The 17,402-nt window shown below is 37.4% G+C and overlaps 3 protein-coding genes across 6 annotated transcripts; 2 read left to right on the top strand and 1 right to left on the bottom strand.

Moving 5' to 3' along the window:
- Positions 1-912: 912 nt before the first annotated feature.
- On the top strand, positions 913-5,051 carry LOC109152774 (protein NETWORKED 2A-like). The gene is made up of 4 exons (XM_019300420.1): positions 913-1,006; positions 1,700-3,439; positions 3,515-4,722; positions 4,941-5,051. Exons 1-4 carry the CDS (start codon positions 913-915, stop codon positions 5,049-5,051), a joined length of 3,153 nt encoding a protein of 1,050 aa, XP_019155965.1.
- Positions 4,968-10,000, bottom strand: LOC109152793. Its single transcript, XM_019300435.1, has 7 exons — positions 9,962-10,000; positions 9,764-9,867; positions 9,409-9,601; positions 8,544-8,630; positions 7,459-7,845; positions 6,814-6,961; positions 4,968-6,358 (listed from the first exon to the last, which is right to left on the bottom strand). Exons 2-7 carry the CDS (start codon positions 9,832-9,834, stop codon positions 5,499-5,501), a joined length of 1,746 nt encoding a protein of 581 aa, XP_019155980.1. The 5' UTR covers positions 9,835-9,867; positions 9,962-10,000; the 3' UTR covers positions 4,968-5,498.
- Positions 10,001-12,615: 2,615 nt separating this feature from the next.
- LOC109152795 lies at positions 12,616-16,274 on the top strand. 4 transcript variants are annotated; one of them, XM_019300438.1, is made up of 8 exons: positions 12,616-12,871; positions 13,045-13,071; positions 13,196-13,318; positions 13,950-14,202; positions 14,356-14,442; positions 14,766-14,906; positions 15,277-16,067; positions 16,106-16,274. In XM_019300438.1, exons 1-7 carry the CDS (start codon positions 12,813-12,815, stop codon positions 16,054-16,056), a joined length of 1,470 nt encoding a protein of 489 aa, XP_019155983.1. In that variant the 5' UTR covers positions 12,616-12,812; the 3' UTR covers positions 16,057-16,067; positions 16,106-16,274. The 4 variants fall into 4 exon arrangements, with proteins under 4 accessions (XP_019155983.1, XP_019155985.1, XP_019155984.1 ...); XM_019300440.1 differs by having other exon boundaries at positions 15,277-16,077; positions 16,128-16,274; XM_019300439.1 differs by having other exon boundaries at positions 15,277-16,081; positions 16,119-16,274.
- Positions 16,275-17,402: the final 1,128 nt, after the last annotated feature.

Here is a 17,402-nt window from a genome sequence, read left to right as displayed (position 1 = left end):
GTGCAACCAAATGAATCATATGGACTTCCTCACTAAAACTATATATAAGGACAACCAAGGTTTGTGTATAGCTTTGTCCACAAAAGGCAAAATTTTTTGCCTTGGCTCAACACAATGATGGAGTGACTTCTTAGGTGGGAGGACCTATGACAGGTGCCCACAAGAAGCCCACCACATTAGATGCAACTCCCATATTATAAGTCTTAATCTTGCGTCCACAATCTACCACTTGAGTATCAATTAAGCTACCCATGTGAGAATATGTGTATAGCTTTAACAAAACTCAAACAAAAACAGGAATAAGGTTTACCCAGTGCACACATTCGAACCGTGGTTGCGGGTTTCTCTTGTAAAAAAAAATTTGAAAAATACACAAGGATAAATGGAAAAGAATGTCATATTCTAATCAAATAATCTTATTAGCTTTATTATTATTATTATTTAAAAGTAGTTATGATACTGAATATGAATAGCCCACATGCATATATATATATCAGCACAACTTAGAGACCAAATCAAATAAAATGAAAGAATATATAGGCTAAAATTCAGGCAAGCCATAATAGTGTTGAAAAAAGAACATGCAAGCTAGCCTCAATATCTGTTGATACATATATGGCTGATTCAAGATTTGCCAATTGGCCAACCAGACATCCTACCTTATTTCCAAAATCTGACCAATATCAAGCGCATTACACTGAACATATCTTTCTTTTTTCCCCACTTTTTCTCATCACACCAAATCCTTTATTCTTTCTGTTTTTTTAGGTATTTAGTTACAGATCTCTGCAATATTGGATGAATGCTCTCAATTCTTATGTTTTAGATATACAACAGAAAAGGCAAGATGTATCCCAGGTTCAGATAGGTAATGACCTTTTACAGAAAGTTTGAAGGGAGAAGGAGGAGAAAATGTTGCATAGAGCAGCAAGAAATGCATATTCATGGTGGGCTGCTAGCCATATAAGGACAAAACAGTCAAAATGGTTGCAGCAGAATTTACAAGGTAATTGTTGTGTTTATTCCATTCCCCATTATTGATTGATCTTGTGTTTCATTCCTAAATCTATTTTTGCTTCAAGGATGGAGAGAAAATATTTTGATTGTATTACACACACTAAACTACACTCCATACATACATAAGTTAAGGACAAAGTAGCATTTGGTTCAAGTTATATCACGTAACTGACGAAATGTGAGAACGTGAGGCCTCTTTAGAGAATGTGAGATTCTGAAACTTGGTTTATAGTTCCTTTTGTGTTGAGTCGACGGGAATCTCATTCCCGTCAACTTCTTACGTTATGTAAAATTCCCAGGAATTAGGTATAAACATTCATTGAACTACACACTCAGATGCAATTACAAGCATCACATAGGAGAGAACTGTTTCCTGTAAACCTACTTCAAAGCCCTTCTTTTGTGATGGGTGTTGTTCAAAACCACTTAAGAAAAGAAAGGTAAGAAGTACCCAAAAGAGTGTTTGTGATTGTTGAGATAAACGAGAACAAGAATCGAAAACAATGGCAGAAAGTAAAGAAGACAAGATTTACGTGGTTCCTCAATGTGCCTACGTCCACAGGAACAAAAGTGTCATTTTATTAATTGTGATGGTAAAACATCCAATATATTTATATTCACACCTATCATCTTCGAGTACATATGAGACATACAGAACAGTGATGTTACCTTGTGGTTGCAGATATAGAGGAGAAGGTTCATTACATATTCAGAATACTGGATGATGATGGAGACTCCTTTGCAAGAAGGGCAGAAATGTACTACAGAAACAGGCCTGAGCTTTTGAACTTTGTGGAAGATTTCTTCAAGAGTTACAAAGCTCTAGCAGAGAGATTTGATTACATCTCAAAAGAGCTTCAGAGTGCTAATAGAAGCATTGCCACTATTTACCCAGAGAGAGTTCAGGTAGACATGGATGATTATGAAGATGGTGAAAGTTACCTTGCAGCAGCAGCAGCAGGAGGAGGCAATGGAGGCCCAGAGAAAGGGAATAGCGCCCCGAAAGATTTGCCAGCTCCCCCGAAGATGAGCATTCCCGATGTCGTTTCGATGGTCACCAAGAAGGGGAAGACGACATCAAGGTTAATGTCTAAGAAGGGGCTTCTCAAGTTCAATGGCCCGGGTGATCAAGCTGGCGCCAGTCCAGCAGCATCGGGGCTGAGCAAAGACGAGGCGCTTCAGGAGATTGATGCGCTTCAGAAGCAGATCCTGGCAATGCAAACCGAGAGGGAGTTTGTGAAAAGTTCATACGAAAACGGGCTTGCAAAGTACTGGGATATCGAGAACCAAGTCACGGAGTTGCAGGCAAGAGTTAGCAGCTTACAGGATGAGTTCGGGATAGGCACTTTTATCGAGGATGACGAAGCACAAACTCTGATGGCATCCACCGCGCTCAAGTCTTGCCAACAGACACTGGATCAATTACAAAAACAACAGACACAGGCAGATGAAGACGCAAAGACTGAGCATCGCAAGGTGCAAAATGCAAAGCTCAGATTTCAGTCTCTCGTGGAACAATTTGAGGTATCTCAGCTGGATAGGCAACAGACACCGCTTGCTGCAGCCAAGGAGAAATCGCCCGTGGAAAATTTCGAGGAATGTCAACTGGATACGCAGCCTGCTGCAGCCAGGGAGAAATCGCCCGTGAAGCCAAATCAGGAGCCGAGCAAATCAGAGAATCAGCAAATGGAGATTCCTGCAGAAGGAAGGGGCGATTTGGAGTCATTAAGCGAAAAGATTAAAGAAGAGATGCAACTCAGTACAAGCACTCATCTTACCATGTCTGGGCTTGCAGAAAATGTTGATGCACTTGTAGATAAGATCGTAAATTTGGAAGGTTTAGTGGTGGCTCAGAATGCTCATGTTAACAAATTGAAAGCCGAGGCCAATGAACTTCATGCTCATCTTCAAACCACGGAAGAGGAGAAGGAGACTTTGCTCAAAGATTCAGAGAAGATGAGCAAGAAGATCAGAGAACTCGAAGAACAGCTTCACGGAGTTCAGAATCTCAATCAAACCGTCAACAACCAGAGCAACTACATTTATAAGCGCATTACTGAAGCGAGTGGCAGAGTTGATGACCTCTCCGGGAAACTACAAAGTGTGTTGCCAGATGAAGGGGTCAAAGATACATCTTCTGACAAAGCTGCAAATGCTTCAGGTGAAAAAACAGATTCCAAAACACAGGAGCAGCCAAATAAAAGAGAAGTAACAGATATTGATAGATGGTCATCAGTCTCAGGAGACCAAGAGACAACAAACAACAAGTTTAAGAAAGATGGAAGTGTTTCAGTTCCATCCACCGGTCAAACAAAGGGGTTTCAAACGTGTGAATCCAAAGCCACTGCTCATAGCGCTTCGGCCATCTCAGGGGATGAACCAGTTGAAGAGAAACAAACAAAAGATGGCAATAAAGATCATGGTAATCTGCACCCAGCTAAGAAATAAGGAAAAATTTTAATCTCGTTAACTGGTACTGGCTCATATTCTATTGCAGGAATACCTCAAGATTTAAGTACACGCGGGGAGCAAGATGAATCTGGCACAGAAGATGTTGAGCCAAACTGGAAAGCGCTATTTCTAAATGGTTTGGATGAGAGAGACAAGCTTCTGCTAGAGGAGTACATCTCGGTCCTAAGAAATTACAAGGAATCGAAGAGGAAGCTTAATGAAGCAGAGAAAAAAAGGAGGGCTAACCACTTCCAATATGTAGTTCAGATGAAAGTACTGAAAAATTCTATTGCCTTAAAGGATGCAGAGATCCAATCTTTGCGGAAAAAACTAAAGCCGCTTCATGGGGATCATGTGGAAACTATAAAGTCGAACGAAAGCACAACTAAATCTGGCGTTGAAGCTACAGATGAAAACACAAGTAAAGCTGACCATGAGGATAAGGTTGAAAACAAAAAGTCTAAGCATGCGCATAGAAGGACTCTCTCTGAATTATTAGATGTTCCAATCCCTGAAGATCCTCCTGCAAAAGAAGAAGCAACATCTCGAGTAAGTTTGAAGCTGTCCAGCATTGAAGAGTTTGGAGATCTTAAGGCAAACAGCGTTGATGAAAATCATGCTTTTTCAACCATTGAAGAAAAGATACGCGCAGACATTGATGAATTGGTGGAAGAGAACATGGATTTCTGGCTCCGGTTTAGCACCGCCTTCCATCAGATAGGGAAGTTTCAAAGTTCAGTCAGAGACTTACAAGACGAACTGGAGAAGAAAAAACCAAGCAAACAGCAACTGGACAATAAACCACTGGAACAACTCTCAGAGATCCGCCCTATATACAATCACTTGAAAGAGATACAGACTGAGTTAACATTATGGTTGGAACATAGTGTAGTGCTGAAAGATGACTTACAGAACAGGTTGTCGTCTCTTTGCAACCTCCAAGAAGAGATAACAAGGTATTCTCAGGAAGTCCCTAAAGAAGAAGAGAAAGAGCTGCTTGCCTGTCAAGCTGCAAAACTACAAGGTGAGATTCTTAACATGAAACGTGAGAACAAGAAGGTAGCAAATGAATTACAAGCTGGAGATAAGCGTGTAGAGAAGCTGCAAGAAGAGATTAAGACGACTATCCAAGAACTGGACGAATTTGGGGTAAAAAGAGAGAGCACAAACTTTAATTCTAGGATTCCCTTGAGATCTTTCTTGTTCGGAGTGAAGTTGAAGAAGCAGAGGCAGAGATCATCACTCTTTTCATGTGTAAGTCCATCACTGCCGAGACAGTATGGTCAATTACCAATGCCCCCCAAATAGCAGTCTCTGATAATTTCCTCTTTATAGTTACTGTGGTGTAGACTAACCAGCTGCAAAATTTATGAGAAACGCTAGAAGAGGGTTCTTCCCCTGTGGAAATATTTTCCTCATTTGATGGGATATGATATTATTACAGTAACTGCAAGATTTATAGTCTTTTGCAGTTAAAGGCACCCGAAGAGCTAAAAGAATGTGATCCAACTCTCAAGATTTTGTATTTATACAGCTTCACATATGCAGTTAAAGCCATGCAAGAACCAATAAGATGCATGTGAGCCATCTTCATACATTTTACCATTAACAAGAAAACACATCAAAGATTCTGTATCTGAACACTGTAGATACCTTACTATACTTCATTTACAAACCTAAAGTAATAAGATAAGGTGTTTTTGTGTGTGTTGGCGGTCGGGGTGGGGGTGGGGGTGGGGGGGTTGAGAATATGTACAATTTAGGTCCAAAACTACAACTTTATTTGCTCACATTCTCAGTCCAAATCAGGATTAGGTGAGTCTCATCAGCAACAGCAACAATCATACTTCGCAGATCCTCCAGGTCACCATTTCTGATTTGCTTTTCGCGCAGCTCCGGTTGTTCATACTGTCACACTGTTTTCATTTCATTTATGCAATCAGCTCCAGCGTCATTGCCATTATTGAGGGGAATGGCAATTGTAGCTTTCTGCACCCTAGATGAGCAGTTGATTTGCTTGCCTTCAGCATTTAATCTTGGAGCAGTACCTCGAACGAAGCTTTATGATTCCTTTGGCCGTTCTCCTTTACTGGGTCATCTGAAACACAAGTCATTCCAATCTTCTCTCTTGATGAGTTCCCTGGAACAGCAATTTGATCCCCTTGGGCATTCTCCACCAGTGCATTTCTTGTAGAAGCAGATATTTGATCTCCTTCAGAAGCTATATGTGGGCAAGTAGCTTGGTTTTGTTGGGGGACAACTTTTTCTGTTACAATTTCCAAACTAGAAACAGCTTTTTCCTTCACATTTTTTATGCCAAACTCAGCAACTGGATTAGAGTGTGTGCCATTTGAGACAACCTTGGTTGAAGCATTTAGTCCTGAGGCCATACCAACTACATTAGATTGAACCACAGGTGATGCAGGATTTACAGATTGGCATTGCACGGGCCTAGGTTCAGTTCGTGAGCCGCTTAGTAGGGATGTTGAATTAGATGGTAAACTTGTACGAATGAGGTGCACATTACTCGATAATGCATTCGTGTTGCCAGAAAATGATGATTTAATCAAAGGACCTCCACCAGTACTGATATGGACAGCATTCGTAGACTGTGCAGCCCTAAAAAGTGATGCAGCATCTGAAGGGGAAGCAATGCGAGCCCCAGCAGCAACTGCAGCTGCTTTGACCATTAAATTTGTGCTGATATTTGGCTTTGTAGATGGTTTTTCTGATACCAGCAATTTTGAAGGTCCCAGTGTTGCCAACTTTGGTGCTGCATTTGATGCAAAATCTTGTTGACCCTGATGCTGGGATTTTGTGTTAACTGAGGAAGTATCGTAAGCAAGATGTTTAGCAGGATTGCCAGATGCAGCATTTGCATTTGTGCCCTCTGTATACCAAAGTGGATTAGTCAAAGCTAGTAGAGATGGGAAGAAGACAATTCGGAAAAAACACTACTGCAGTTAAAGGGAATAAAGACCCATCTACTCCCTCCCCCAGCTCCCAAAAGAGGAAAAAAAAAAAAAATCAATAACCACATGGAAAAAAAGAAAATGTAAAACACCACATTCAATAACCAGGTCAAATATGCATTAAATACTATGAAACTTTTAATAAAATCTGATGCCACCTTATCTAGGTCAGACTCAAAAAACATAGAGAATCATAGATCTCAATACCTTGGACAGTAAACACCCACTGGTGAGACCTGTGCCACCCAGTCCTAAGTAAAAGAAAATGCTGGGGTTCCTTGCATTTTCAAGTCCAAAACTTGAAATCTTATTTCTAGAAAGCTCTATTTACTTGCTCAACTACAGGCGTATTAAAAAATGCCAAGAGAATTACCGCTACGGATTGAAGAAGCTGCTTTTGAATTATCCCCCATAGGCACATCAAGAGCCAGTGACATTGCACGATGAGCCAAATGCATTTCTGAGAGTTCTGAATTGTTCCCAACCAAGGCACCTTGTTGCTTCCTAAGAACGGCCCACCTCTACAGAAATTGTACCAGGGTAAATTACAAAGTGGAAAAAAATAGAAAAAACTCAGTAATATGAAGTAATTATTATTGTTGCTTTTTACAACACTTAGGTCAAACAAGTCATACACATACACTTTATGATATCATTCCGTTGCCGGGATTTGAACCCGGTAAACTTGGGCAAAACCCAAATATCTTTTCCATAGTAGATAACAACGGACATCATATATATGTTCTTCTCTTCTAGTGCTAAAAATGAAGCAGGGAACTGTTTCCATTGCAATCAAAAAGTGTAAAACTAACCACATCTATCCCAATTAAATGTGTACAACAAACTTTCATTTGCTTCTTTTTTTTTGGTTGTATCTCTTTTTCATTTTCTTCTTCTTTTGCCCCTAAAGTTCCTTATTTACACGAAAGATTAGTGCAAAGAAGAAATGCTTTTCAGAAGGTTCTCAAATAATCTTAAAGCTACAAAGAGTATTTGGGTGCAAATAAAAAAAAGGCACCTTAGATAGCTGTGAAGCTGTTCTGTCGCCCTTAAATTCTCCTTTCGAGATACTTGCCCAATTTCCTTCACCACGTTTTTTGACGGCAGCAATAAGTTCCATATCCTCTGTTTCTGACCAGAATTTTCTTTTGCGTGGTGGAGGCAAATTTGCATCTGATGGCCCATTGGTATCTAAACCTTTGGTTGATATCGCATTGGCCAGAGGCTTTTTTGACACAAAAACTGGAATTATAACTTTTGATTCTTGCATTGAAATACTTTGGTCTGAAGTTCCTGAAGAATTTATAGATCTTTGGCCATTGGGTATACTTATAGTCAATGGAGCCTCAACAGTCATGCCATTTGACGTATGGGAATCGTTTGCTGTCCCAGAACCAACCAATACCTATTCAAGACGAAGACAAACCCCACCACAAAGGATATATACATACTTCAGTACTTGTGAACCAATAAAAAATAAAAGAAATATGAGGTCAATTTACAATAATAATTAGTTGACAGTTTAGCACTATCAAAGAATGCAGACAATCTTGAGAGGGGGGGGGGGGTGGGGGGGGGGGGGTGTGGAAAGAATTTGGTCAACCATTATGTACATCATACTACCACAATGACATAAAACTTCAGTAGTATTTCAGGATTCAAAAAGACCATATGTCCAAAATATTTCTCATTTAAGAGAGACAAGGCAGTATCCACATTTCCACCAGTTATGAATTCTGAAATCTAAATGGTAAATGCAGAAAATGCAGTATCTCTGTGTACAAAAACAAAAGATTTAGAAAGATCAGTGTATCCAGAATGAATATTTCATTGAACACTAACTATCTACATGTTCAGAATAGACCAAATCTAGGGTGTTTGTAGTGACTGACTACAATAGGGAATTTATAAACAGTTTCTCCAGAAGCTTCACAATTGTTTTTAACCATCATCAAATCCATAGCAATTAGTTGTCTATAGTGGGTTTAAAAGCTCATAATATTGAAAATAACTTTAATAACATAAACAAGATTGATGCAGCTTTTCCACAAAGGGTAAAAAATTACTGGATGAAATTACTCGGTGCATTCATATTTGTTTCACCTTCACAAATGCTGATGCTTCTGCTGATGCTTCACTATTTACTGCTGGGTAAGCTTCCAATTCACATTCTAAATCACTGGCATCATCCTGCCACCCAAAATTTTCAAAACTATAAGCCAACAAAAACTTAGAGGCAAAGCAGCCATAGCAAATCAACCACTAGGCATCAGTGTGTTAGAACATATTCCAACTACTCATTTAAAGTAAGACTCGTGAAAGGAAAGGGCGAAAGGCTAGCATTCAACTTATGCCCTGTGAATTCTAGTCCACAATGCTATAGCATATCACAGAAAATGTGAAATTGTTTTGTTTATAAAGTGCATAATTAATCAAATCACAGTAAACGGCACAGTCAAGGATGCACAACATACAGATACAAACAAAAGTAAATCAATTATTATGTTGGAGGAAATCCAGACAAACAAGCCTAGTAACTTTCACGACACCCTATTACCCCCTATACATACATGCTTTCCACAAAGTTATACCAGACATTTTAAGGCTGTAATCCCACCAAAACCTTAATCAAGTAACTCTGTACCCCCACCCCTCCAGAGAAGGAAAAAAAAAAATCAAAATTTCAGCAAAATAAATAAATAAATCCAATAGGGATCTAAAATCTGTTATGTAAAACACCACAACACTTTTGACACATAAAGTTAGCATTTTATAGACAGGTTCCATAATATCTCCCTTGGCAGTTTTCCTCATTGCCTTGCCAATTGCCATAGGCTTTTCAATCATTACAAAAGATGAATTTTCTCTAAACTCCACTAAAATTTGACGTGTAAAAACCATAAATACGTTTTAAAAATAATCATTTTTGAAAAAAGGAATATAGGAGTAAATATAGGAATTTACAGACCAGAGGTTGAGCTTCATCAACCAATCCATCGACAAATGCATGGCCGTAAGCCAAATGACGCCATAGCATTTGATACTCCCTGGCATTCGTAATCCCAGTCTTGGTCTTCTTCACCAACGCATTCCAATCATACTTGACTTCCTTCGCCTGATCAACCTCTTCCAACAATGCCAGCACCGTTTTAAGGGTGTATCTACAAGAATCCCCAACCAACACACGAAAAAAAAATAGGGAAATTAAATCAAAATTCAAGAATTTCATCAGCTACCAGAAGAATCAGAATTCAAACAATCGTTCTTTTGTGCTTTTTCTACAAATCACATTTAAAAGTGGAAATAAAAAAGAAAAGGATCACCTCTGAAGAAGAGAGGAGATTTGTTCGTCACTGACATAGCACTTTTTGTGGTCCTTTGATTTCTCTGACATTGCGAATTGAATTCCAGTTGTTTTATACGTAATCTGAAGGAAAGAATTGCATGCCACTGTGGAAAAGTTGTGTGAATAAAAATGGAAGAAAGGGTTTTAGAGAAGAGAGAGAAGAAAACCCCTAGACGGAGTCACGGAGAGAGAGACGACGTTACGGACTTACGGGGCAGCACATAACTACACAAGGAAATAAATGACCGCCTATTGAAGCGCGTGGAACACACGAGCTCCTCGATGGAGAGTTTTTTTTTTTTTTTTTTTTTTTTTTAATGAAATATTAATTTTACTTTCAAGTTATTCATGCTCTATGGAAAAAATAAAAAAGGGTAAAAACATATTATTTAGGATTTAGGTGGAGTTATCGGGCAAATTATGATGTGCGGTTGCAAAATGACACCGTTTCAAATTTTTTAAAAAAATTCCTTTTTCATTGCCGGTAACGGCGTTAAACGGTTTGCTGTATCCAGGCTCGTGTTCGGTTTCATTTTCTTACCCCACACTCTCATTATCTATAACCTCGTTGAATATCCATTTCGACGTACTAGTACTAGGTCCTTTAGTAGACCTAGCTACATGGAAACACATATTCAAAAAACGATGCATTTCACATTTTTTTTTTTTAACATTCACGATTCTATTATATGTTCTTATGTATGTCAGGGAGTTATGAGACTCATATGTTAAGATCATGATCTGACACAACTCGACTAAAAAAAATGTTAGCAAGAATTTAACCCCTAACCAGAAGTAGCATAAATCAATTTCAATAGGCTGAGATTGAGAATATTACTCCGTAAAAATGAACTCAGTAGCTTATAACACTTAATAAACAGTGTTGGGTGAGACGCTAGGGCCTGAATATTTGGGCCTGGACAGTCGGGTCAGAGTGATTTGTCAGTATATTTCCATTAAATGTTCAGTGAAGGCTCAAAATATATATAGAGATCCAACATATATAACCAGCCCAATCAAAATTATGAAAATATAATTAAGGAAGGATGAATTAGAGCAAAATGGCATGAAACTGTATTTCTCGCCCAATTTATTGATGGTGCAGTATTTTAATCATATATCGGTACAGGAATGTCCAAATCAAGTGATTCCTGAACCAGTGGAAAGATAACTCAAAGGCTACAACTTTTATGAAGACCATAAAACTTTATTTGGATGTTACCATGGTAAAAAATGGCATGGAAGACAATTATACCTCATTTTTTCACAATGGATTGTTATAACTTTGGGGAATATTTATCTTAAAAAAATAACTTTGGGGAATATATTACATAAGCTTGAAGACAACTAATGGGGAGTTGGGGCAAATTATGGAAAGGAAAATATATTTTAGGAATAAGGGTCAAATAGGTCACCCAACTACACACCATACTGCAATTAGGTCACTAAACTCAAAAAATTTACAATTGGGTCCTTGAACAAGGCAAATTCATACAATTTAGCCTAAAATGACTTATTTACCTGTTAATATGCTGACGTGTCGGTTCTTTTATTTAAAAAATAAAAATAAAAATTTATTTTAATAATTTTAAATATAATAATAATAATAATAATAATAATAATAATAAAATAACTTCCAGGCTTCCCCGAGACGAAGGGGATCCTTCGTCTCCATGGTCAGCCGGAGACGAATGGGACCCTTAGTCTCCAGGCAGCCAACCATGGAGACAAAGGGTCCCCTTCGTTTCCGACCGGCCAGCCATGGAAACGAAGGGTCCCCTTCGTCTCTAGTCGCCATGGTGATAAAGGGTCTCTAGTCGTCATGGAGACGAAGGGGACAGTTTTCATGGCTTGTGACTAAGCGGTCCCCTTCGTCTCCATAGCTGGCCGGAGTCCCCTTCATCTCCATGACTAGCCGAAGACGAAGTCGAAAGGGGACCCATTCGTCTCTGGCCATGTTGGTTTAAAAAAAAAATCTAAATAATTATTTTATTTAAAATTATTAAAATTAAAAATTATTTTTACATACAGTAACCGACACGTCATCATATTAATAGATAAACAAGTCATTTTAGGTTAAATTGCATGAATTTATATTGTTTAGAGACCTAATTGTAGGTTTTTTTTTTTTTTTAATTCAGTGCCCTAATTGCAATTTGGTGTGTAATTAGATGGCCTATTTGACCTTATTCCTATATTTTATAGATAAATTATTAAAGTGGATAGAAAATTTTCATTTTATTCCATAAACTTTAGGTTATTTTACAAGATTGGACCATAAATCTCAAAATCAATCAAACATCCCCTCTTATAGCTATTATTTTCCTAACAAGAGAAAAACTCTATAGTTTCCTCTTTACTACATAGAAAGAGATTGTAATGTACTCCTTATAGTGAAAATACATTTTTCTTTGCCTGTGGTCTATTGGAATTTTCCACGTAAAATTTTCGTCTTCTTTATTATTATCCCATTATATTATCAATTAATATTTTGTTCATATCATGTAAGTGAGAATCAATCTTCGTAGAATGACCTTACATGTCTAGAAAAATCTCTGATTGGAACTTGGTATTTAAGTAGTTTATTTGTGACTCACATTTATAAAATTATTATTATTCTACTATACGATAGTGTTCAAACATACCATACCATACATTATTAATTGAACATACGATAGTGTTGGCCTGCTGATGACTATACTCATGAAACAAACAAATAGATTACTAATAATTGTGTTCCAAAAAAAGACTACTAATAATTGTTAAGTTGGAAAGTCTAACGGTGTAAAAAATAAAAATGGTGTGAAATATCTTTGATCACTTTCTGCGACTTTTCCCACTTTGTCTGAAAGTCTTCTCATTTTCCTTTGTTTTTCGTTTTTCAATTTTCCTCGACTCTTCCATCTCGATCAACGAATGTAGATTCCATAAACTCAAATATGTATACTATATTTATATCACTCAAATCAAAGTTTGGATAAAACACAAGTATGTACTAAGAAAGGAGTAGCAAAAACAAGTAAAAAATGGGGTTGGACAGTCTCCTCCTCCAAGCAACAAGATTCGTTTTCCACGTTCTCTCCTGGTAATTTGTTTATTCATTTTCTCTTTTCATGTTTCAAGTTTCAGGGTTTTGCTTAATTTTTTATTGAGAGATCACTTTTGAATTTTGTGTTTTGAAAAAAAATGGGAATTTGGAATGCAAGCTGTTGCTTTCAATATAGGGAGTTGAGACTGTTACCTTTTGAAAATTTGCAGGCCTTCAGTGACTGTGGTGTGCCCTTTGTAAGTTCTAAGAAGCTGCTTGAGAGTTATTTGCTGTGTTTCTTTGCAATTTGATGAAAAATGCGAAATTGTGGTTATTTTTATCTTTAATTTTGTGTTTTTGGTTAATTGGGGGTTGAAACAGGTATACTTCAATAAGGGCTATAGAGAGTGATAAGGAATCCTGCTACCAGCACTGCCTTAAATGTTGGGTCTTGTTTGCTATAATCACTCTCCTGGAATGGACTTTTGCAGAATTTGTACTATGGTAAATTTGTATTTTTTTTAATTTTTTTTTTTTTTTTTTTTTATGATTATTAGGTGCAACTTAGTGGCAATAAAATAGAAAGTTTTCCTTTGATAAGCCAAGGCCTTATTAAAATGCCAAGGAGGGAATATTAATGAGTGATTTTAGTAGGAGAATATATCAATTTTCTTTTAAGATTTGGAGGCATTTGTTTAGTTTTAGCACACTCTCCCACATTCTTAGGTGGGATATTTTGATGGAGCCACTTTCTCTAGTAATGGGGTTACTTGCCCACAAAAAGCGAAATTCCTTCACCCCAACACCCCGACCCCACAGGATAATGGAGGGTAAATCATGGTTACTCAACCATGGTCCATTAAGTGGGAGGACCAGCTGCTGTCCACAATCTACCACCCAAGAACCAACTGAGCTACCCGTGCGGCTAAATGGGGTTACTTGCTCATGAATATGGATTAAGGCTTTAAATTGGTCTTTCTTTTTTCTTTTTTTCCTTTTTAAAAATATAGAATAGTATACAATTGAGTTTTCTAATTGCAAAAGGGTTCTTGGCTGTTATCTTCATCAGTTGATTGGCATTTGGTACCATATATCTTACTTCTCATATGGTATCCTGTATTTCTGTTACCCACAGGATTTACTATTGGCCTCACGTAAAAGGATTAGCATATCTCCTGCTTGCTCTGCCTTATTCTGGTTCTGCTTCTTTCATCTATTCTCGGTTTGTTAAGCCATACATCACACCAGATTCCTGCGTGCATTGCATCTTTCTTATCCCGGAAATGATAAATTTCACATTCGGCAAACAGAACGAGTGCACTGATGCAGCATTGGCACATATCGAAGAATATGAAGAGGAAAAATGGGAAAATTTATTCAATTGTGAGGTGAAGTTTTGAGTCTGTCAAATGGTTATTAAATTGTTCCATTCAAGAGGTTGATGTTCTGTTGAATTTACGAACTCAAGATAATAATATTACCCCGCAACTAGGCTTACTTAGGTCTTGATTATAGTATTGAGTATTTTTCCTTTGTTTCAGATTGAATCTTATCATACTTTGGAGCAGAAATCCAGTATAAAGGAAATTCAATATGAGGAAGTACGTGAGAATTTTGTTACTTTCAAGGTAAGTATATAAAGATTCGAGTCTATGATAATGAAACGAGGATGTTACTTAAGCTAGGGCAAAATCACCACTCATGAGCTAACTTGTGTGGTGGAGTTAGGATCTTGGCTTGAGTGCCATATCATCTGGTGCTTTCGTCGAGTTAGGATCTTGGCTTGAGTGCCATATCATCTGGTGCTTTCGTCGAGTGTGGTGGGAATCTCTATTATATTTGAAAGCGAGCTTTTTGTGTTTATTGATTTTTATGGAGTTGATAATAATTTTACTGTGCAATTGGCTTGTTTGATCATTTATTCTGAACATATATTTCTTTCTGGGTTCAGGGTGAATCTGATCTGACTTCAAACCAGCACAGCTTACCACAGAAAGTACTTAGTAAAAAGCAACTGATTGCTACTAATGAATTAGTGAGATCAGCTCGAGAATATAGAGAGGAAGTATCAGCAAGATCGGTGATTCGTGAGGTAAACGTTGAGCATTTCGAGCTTCTTTTTTTTCCGTGTCTCCATGAAATTATAAAGATAAGGAGATAGAATTGAAGCATGTGCTCCATCTCAACTAAAAGCTTAGCCTAAGCCCCCCTCACGTGGGCTCTGATACCAAATTGAAGCATGTGCTCCATCTCAACTAAAAGCCTAAGCTGATAGTTGGATTGCACATTAATGGCTATATGCTCAACAGATAGAACAGTTGCACCTTATGAAGTCAATGATTGATATTTCATTTTCTTGCCAATATGCTACTCCGTACTTCAGTACTTCCTATCGTCATATGTCCTAAATCCAACTTATTGTTGCCCGTTTTATTCCCCGATTTTGGGTCTGTTTTGACCAGACTTATTACCAGCCAGCCAATTTGAAGAATGTTCAAAAGGAGTGGAGCTGTCCCCTCTGTCTAGTGAGCACGAGCCGTGAGAAAAACTTGAGGGACCACATCCAAGGTAGGAAGCACAAGCTCAAGGAAAAGGAATTCAAAGAAAACGAAGCAGTCTCGTTAAAAGAAGTCCAGAGCCTATCAAAACTAAATGCAGATTATCGTGTCACGGGTTTACTCGAGAGTTTCAAGTCGATACAATTGACAGGCTTATTTAACCGACCCGTTAAGTTATGCAGTTGGAAAAAGCCCGATTGTGGATGGATCAAGTTGAACACGGATGGGTCTGTAGACAAGGAACACGCGGGGTTTGGTGGGTTGTTGCGTGACCACAATGGTGCGCCTATATGCGCTTATGTTTGTAAAGCTCCACGGGGCGATTCATTCATGGTCGAACTATGGGGCATATGGAGAGGCCTCCGGCTTGCCTCGACTATGGGGATTAAGTTTATATGGGTGGAGTCGGACTCGATGAGCGCGGTGAAAAGCATCAACCGAGAACAACCGTTGTACGCCCCAATGGCGAGCGGCTGCCTAGAGTGTATTTGGGAAACACTGAAGACATTCGAGAAGTACCGAGTGAGTCATTCGTATAGAGAGAGTAACAAAGCAGCTGACTATTTATCAAAGATGGAGGTGAAGGGAAGAGATGACGTTGTACTATTGCCAGTTGGTTTTCCCAGATGCCTCAAGAAAATGATTGAAGATGATGCCCAGGGGAAATGGTATTATAGATCATGAACTCTATTTGATTGTGGGTTTTGAAATTTGAAAACAGGTTAAACCCAATTTGTCAGGCATAGATTTGTTTAGTCTTTTTGCTTTGTACTTGTCTTTCTCTTGTATCTAAAGAAAGACATGTTAACGTGTAGCCACTCAACTTTACCATGTAGTAAATATTATTGGCTGTTTTTTGCCACAACCTATAGTCGAAATAGTGTAGTGATGTTCTAAGAGTATCCTCAATAGTTAAGATTTTTTCTCTTGTTTTTGTGATCTCATTATCCACTTCACAAAACTTCTTTTTTTCCATTAATTTTAGATTTTTTCTTAATTTTTGTAGATCACAATTTTACTATCCTATATTTTAATTATTATTTTTATTTATTTGAATTATAAATTTATAATTTAATAAAAATTAATTAAAATAAACAAACATACCTACGGCATTTTAATTAAAATGATATAATTATAAAATTAAAATTAAACTACTAATTGCTTAAAAATTAAATCCAATTACTTAAAAACTAAAATACAATGCGGTTAAAAAAAAAAACTAAAATACAAATATTTAAATTAATTGCCGTTGTTACTTCACATATGCTCAACCAAATTCGTGCTAGAATATGAATGAATTGAGAGTAGAATGAAAACACGAAAAAATTGTAGAGATAAATAGTAATTATAAATAAAAATAATAATAAATAATTTATATTATAAAAAAAATTGTCGTTGCCCAGTCGAAATATGACCGTTGCCCGATTGAAATTTAGTCATTGCTAGCAACGGCCAAATGGCCTTTAATTGAGAGTTGGCAATCACTCTCAATCGTCCAAACAAGCACGTGTATTGTGAATAGGGATGGCAACGGGGCGGGGGCGAGGAGTATACTCCTGTCCCTGTCCCCGGCAAATTTGGCTGGGACGGAGAATCCCAGATCTCGGTCTACTTTTAATCAAAATTTTAAATCAGTGTAATTTTTAATTTTAAAATATAAAATCTTAAATTTTAATTTAAAACATATATATATATATATATATATATATATATATATATATATATATATATATATATAATAATTTTACAGGGACGGGGTGGGGCGAGAAGGGGTAATTAGTCCCCGTCCCTGACGGGGAATTACATATATTCCCTATCCCTGTTCCCGTTTGTCAAAATTTTTTTTCAGATCAAGCCAAGGGTGGGAATCGGAGATGGGACAAATTGTCATCCCTAATTATGAGACACACTTGCACGTCTTGAGCTCTTAATTAAAAAAATAAATAAATAAAATAAATAAATAAACTGCTTGTTTTTCAATTCAAGAAAATATTACTTTCCACATTTGTTAAAATCCAAGATATAAATTT

This window comes from Ipomoea nil, unplaced genomic scaffold (assembly GCF_001879475.1).
Source record: "Ipomoea nil cultivar Tokyo-kokei standard unplaced genomic scaffold, Asagao_1.1 scaffold2480, whole genome shotgun sequence".
NCBI classification, from domain to species: Eukaryota; Viridiplantae; Streptophyta; class Magnoliopsida; order Solanales; family Convolvulaceae; genus Ipomoea; species Ipomoea nil.
Note: the sequence above shows the minus strand (reverse complement) of the source record. Positions and strands in the feature narration are given on the sequence as shown.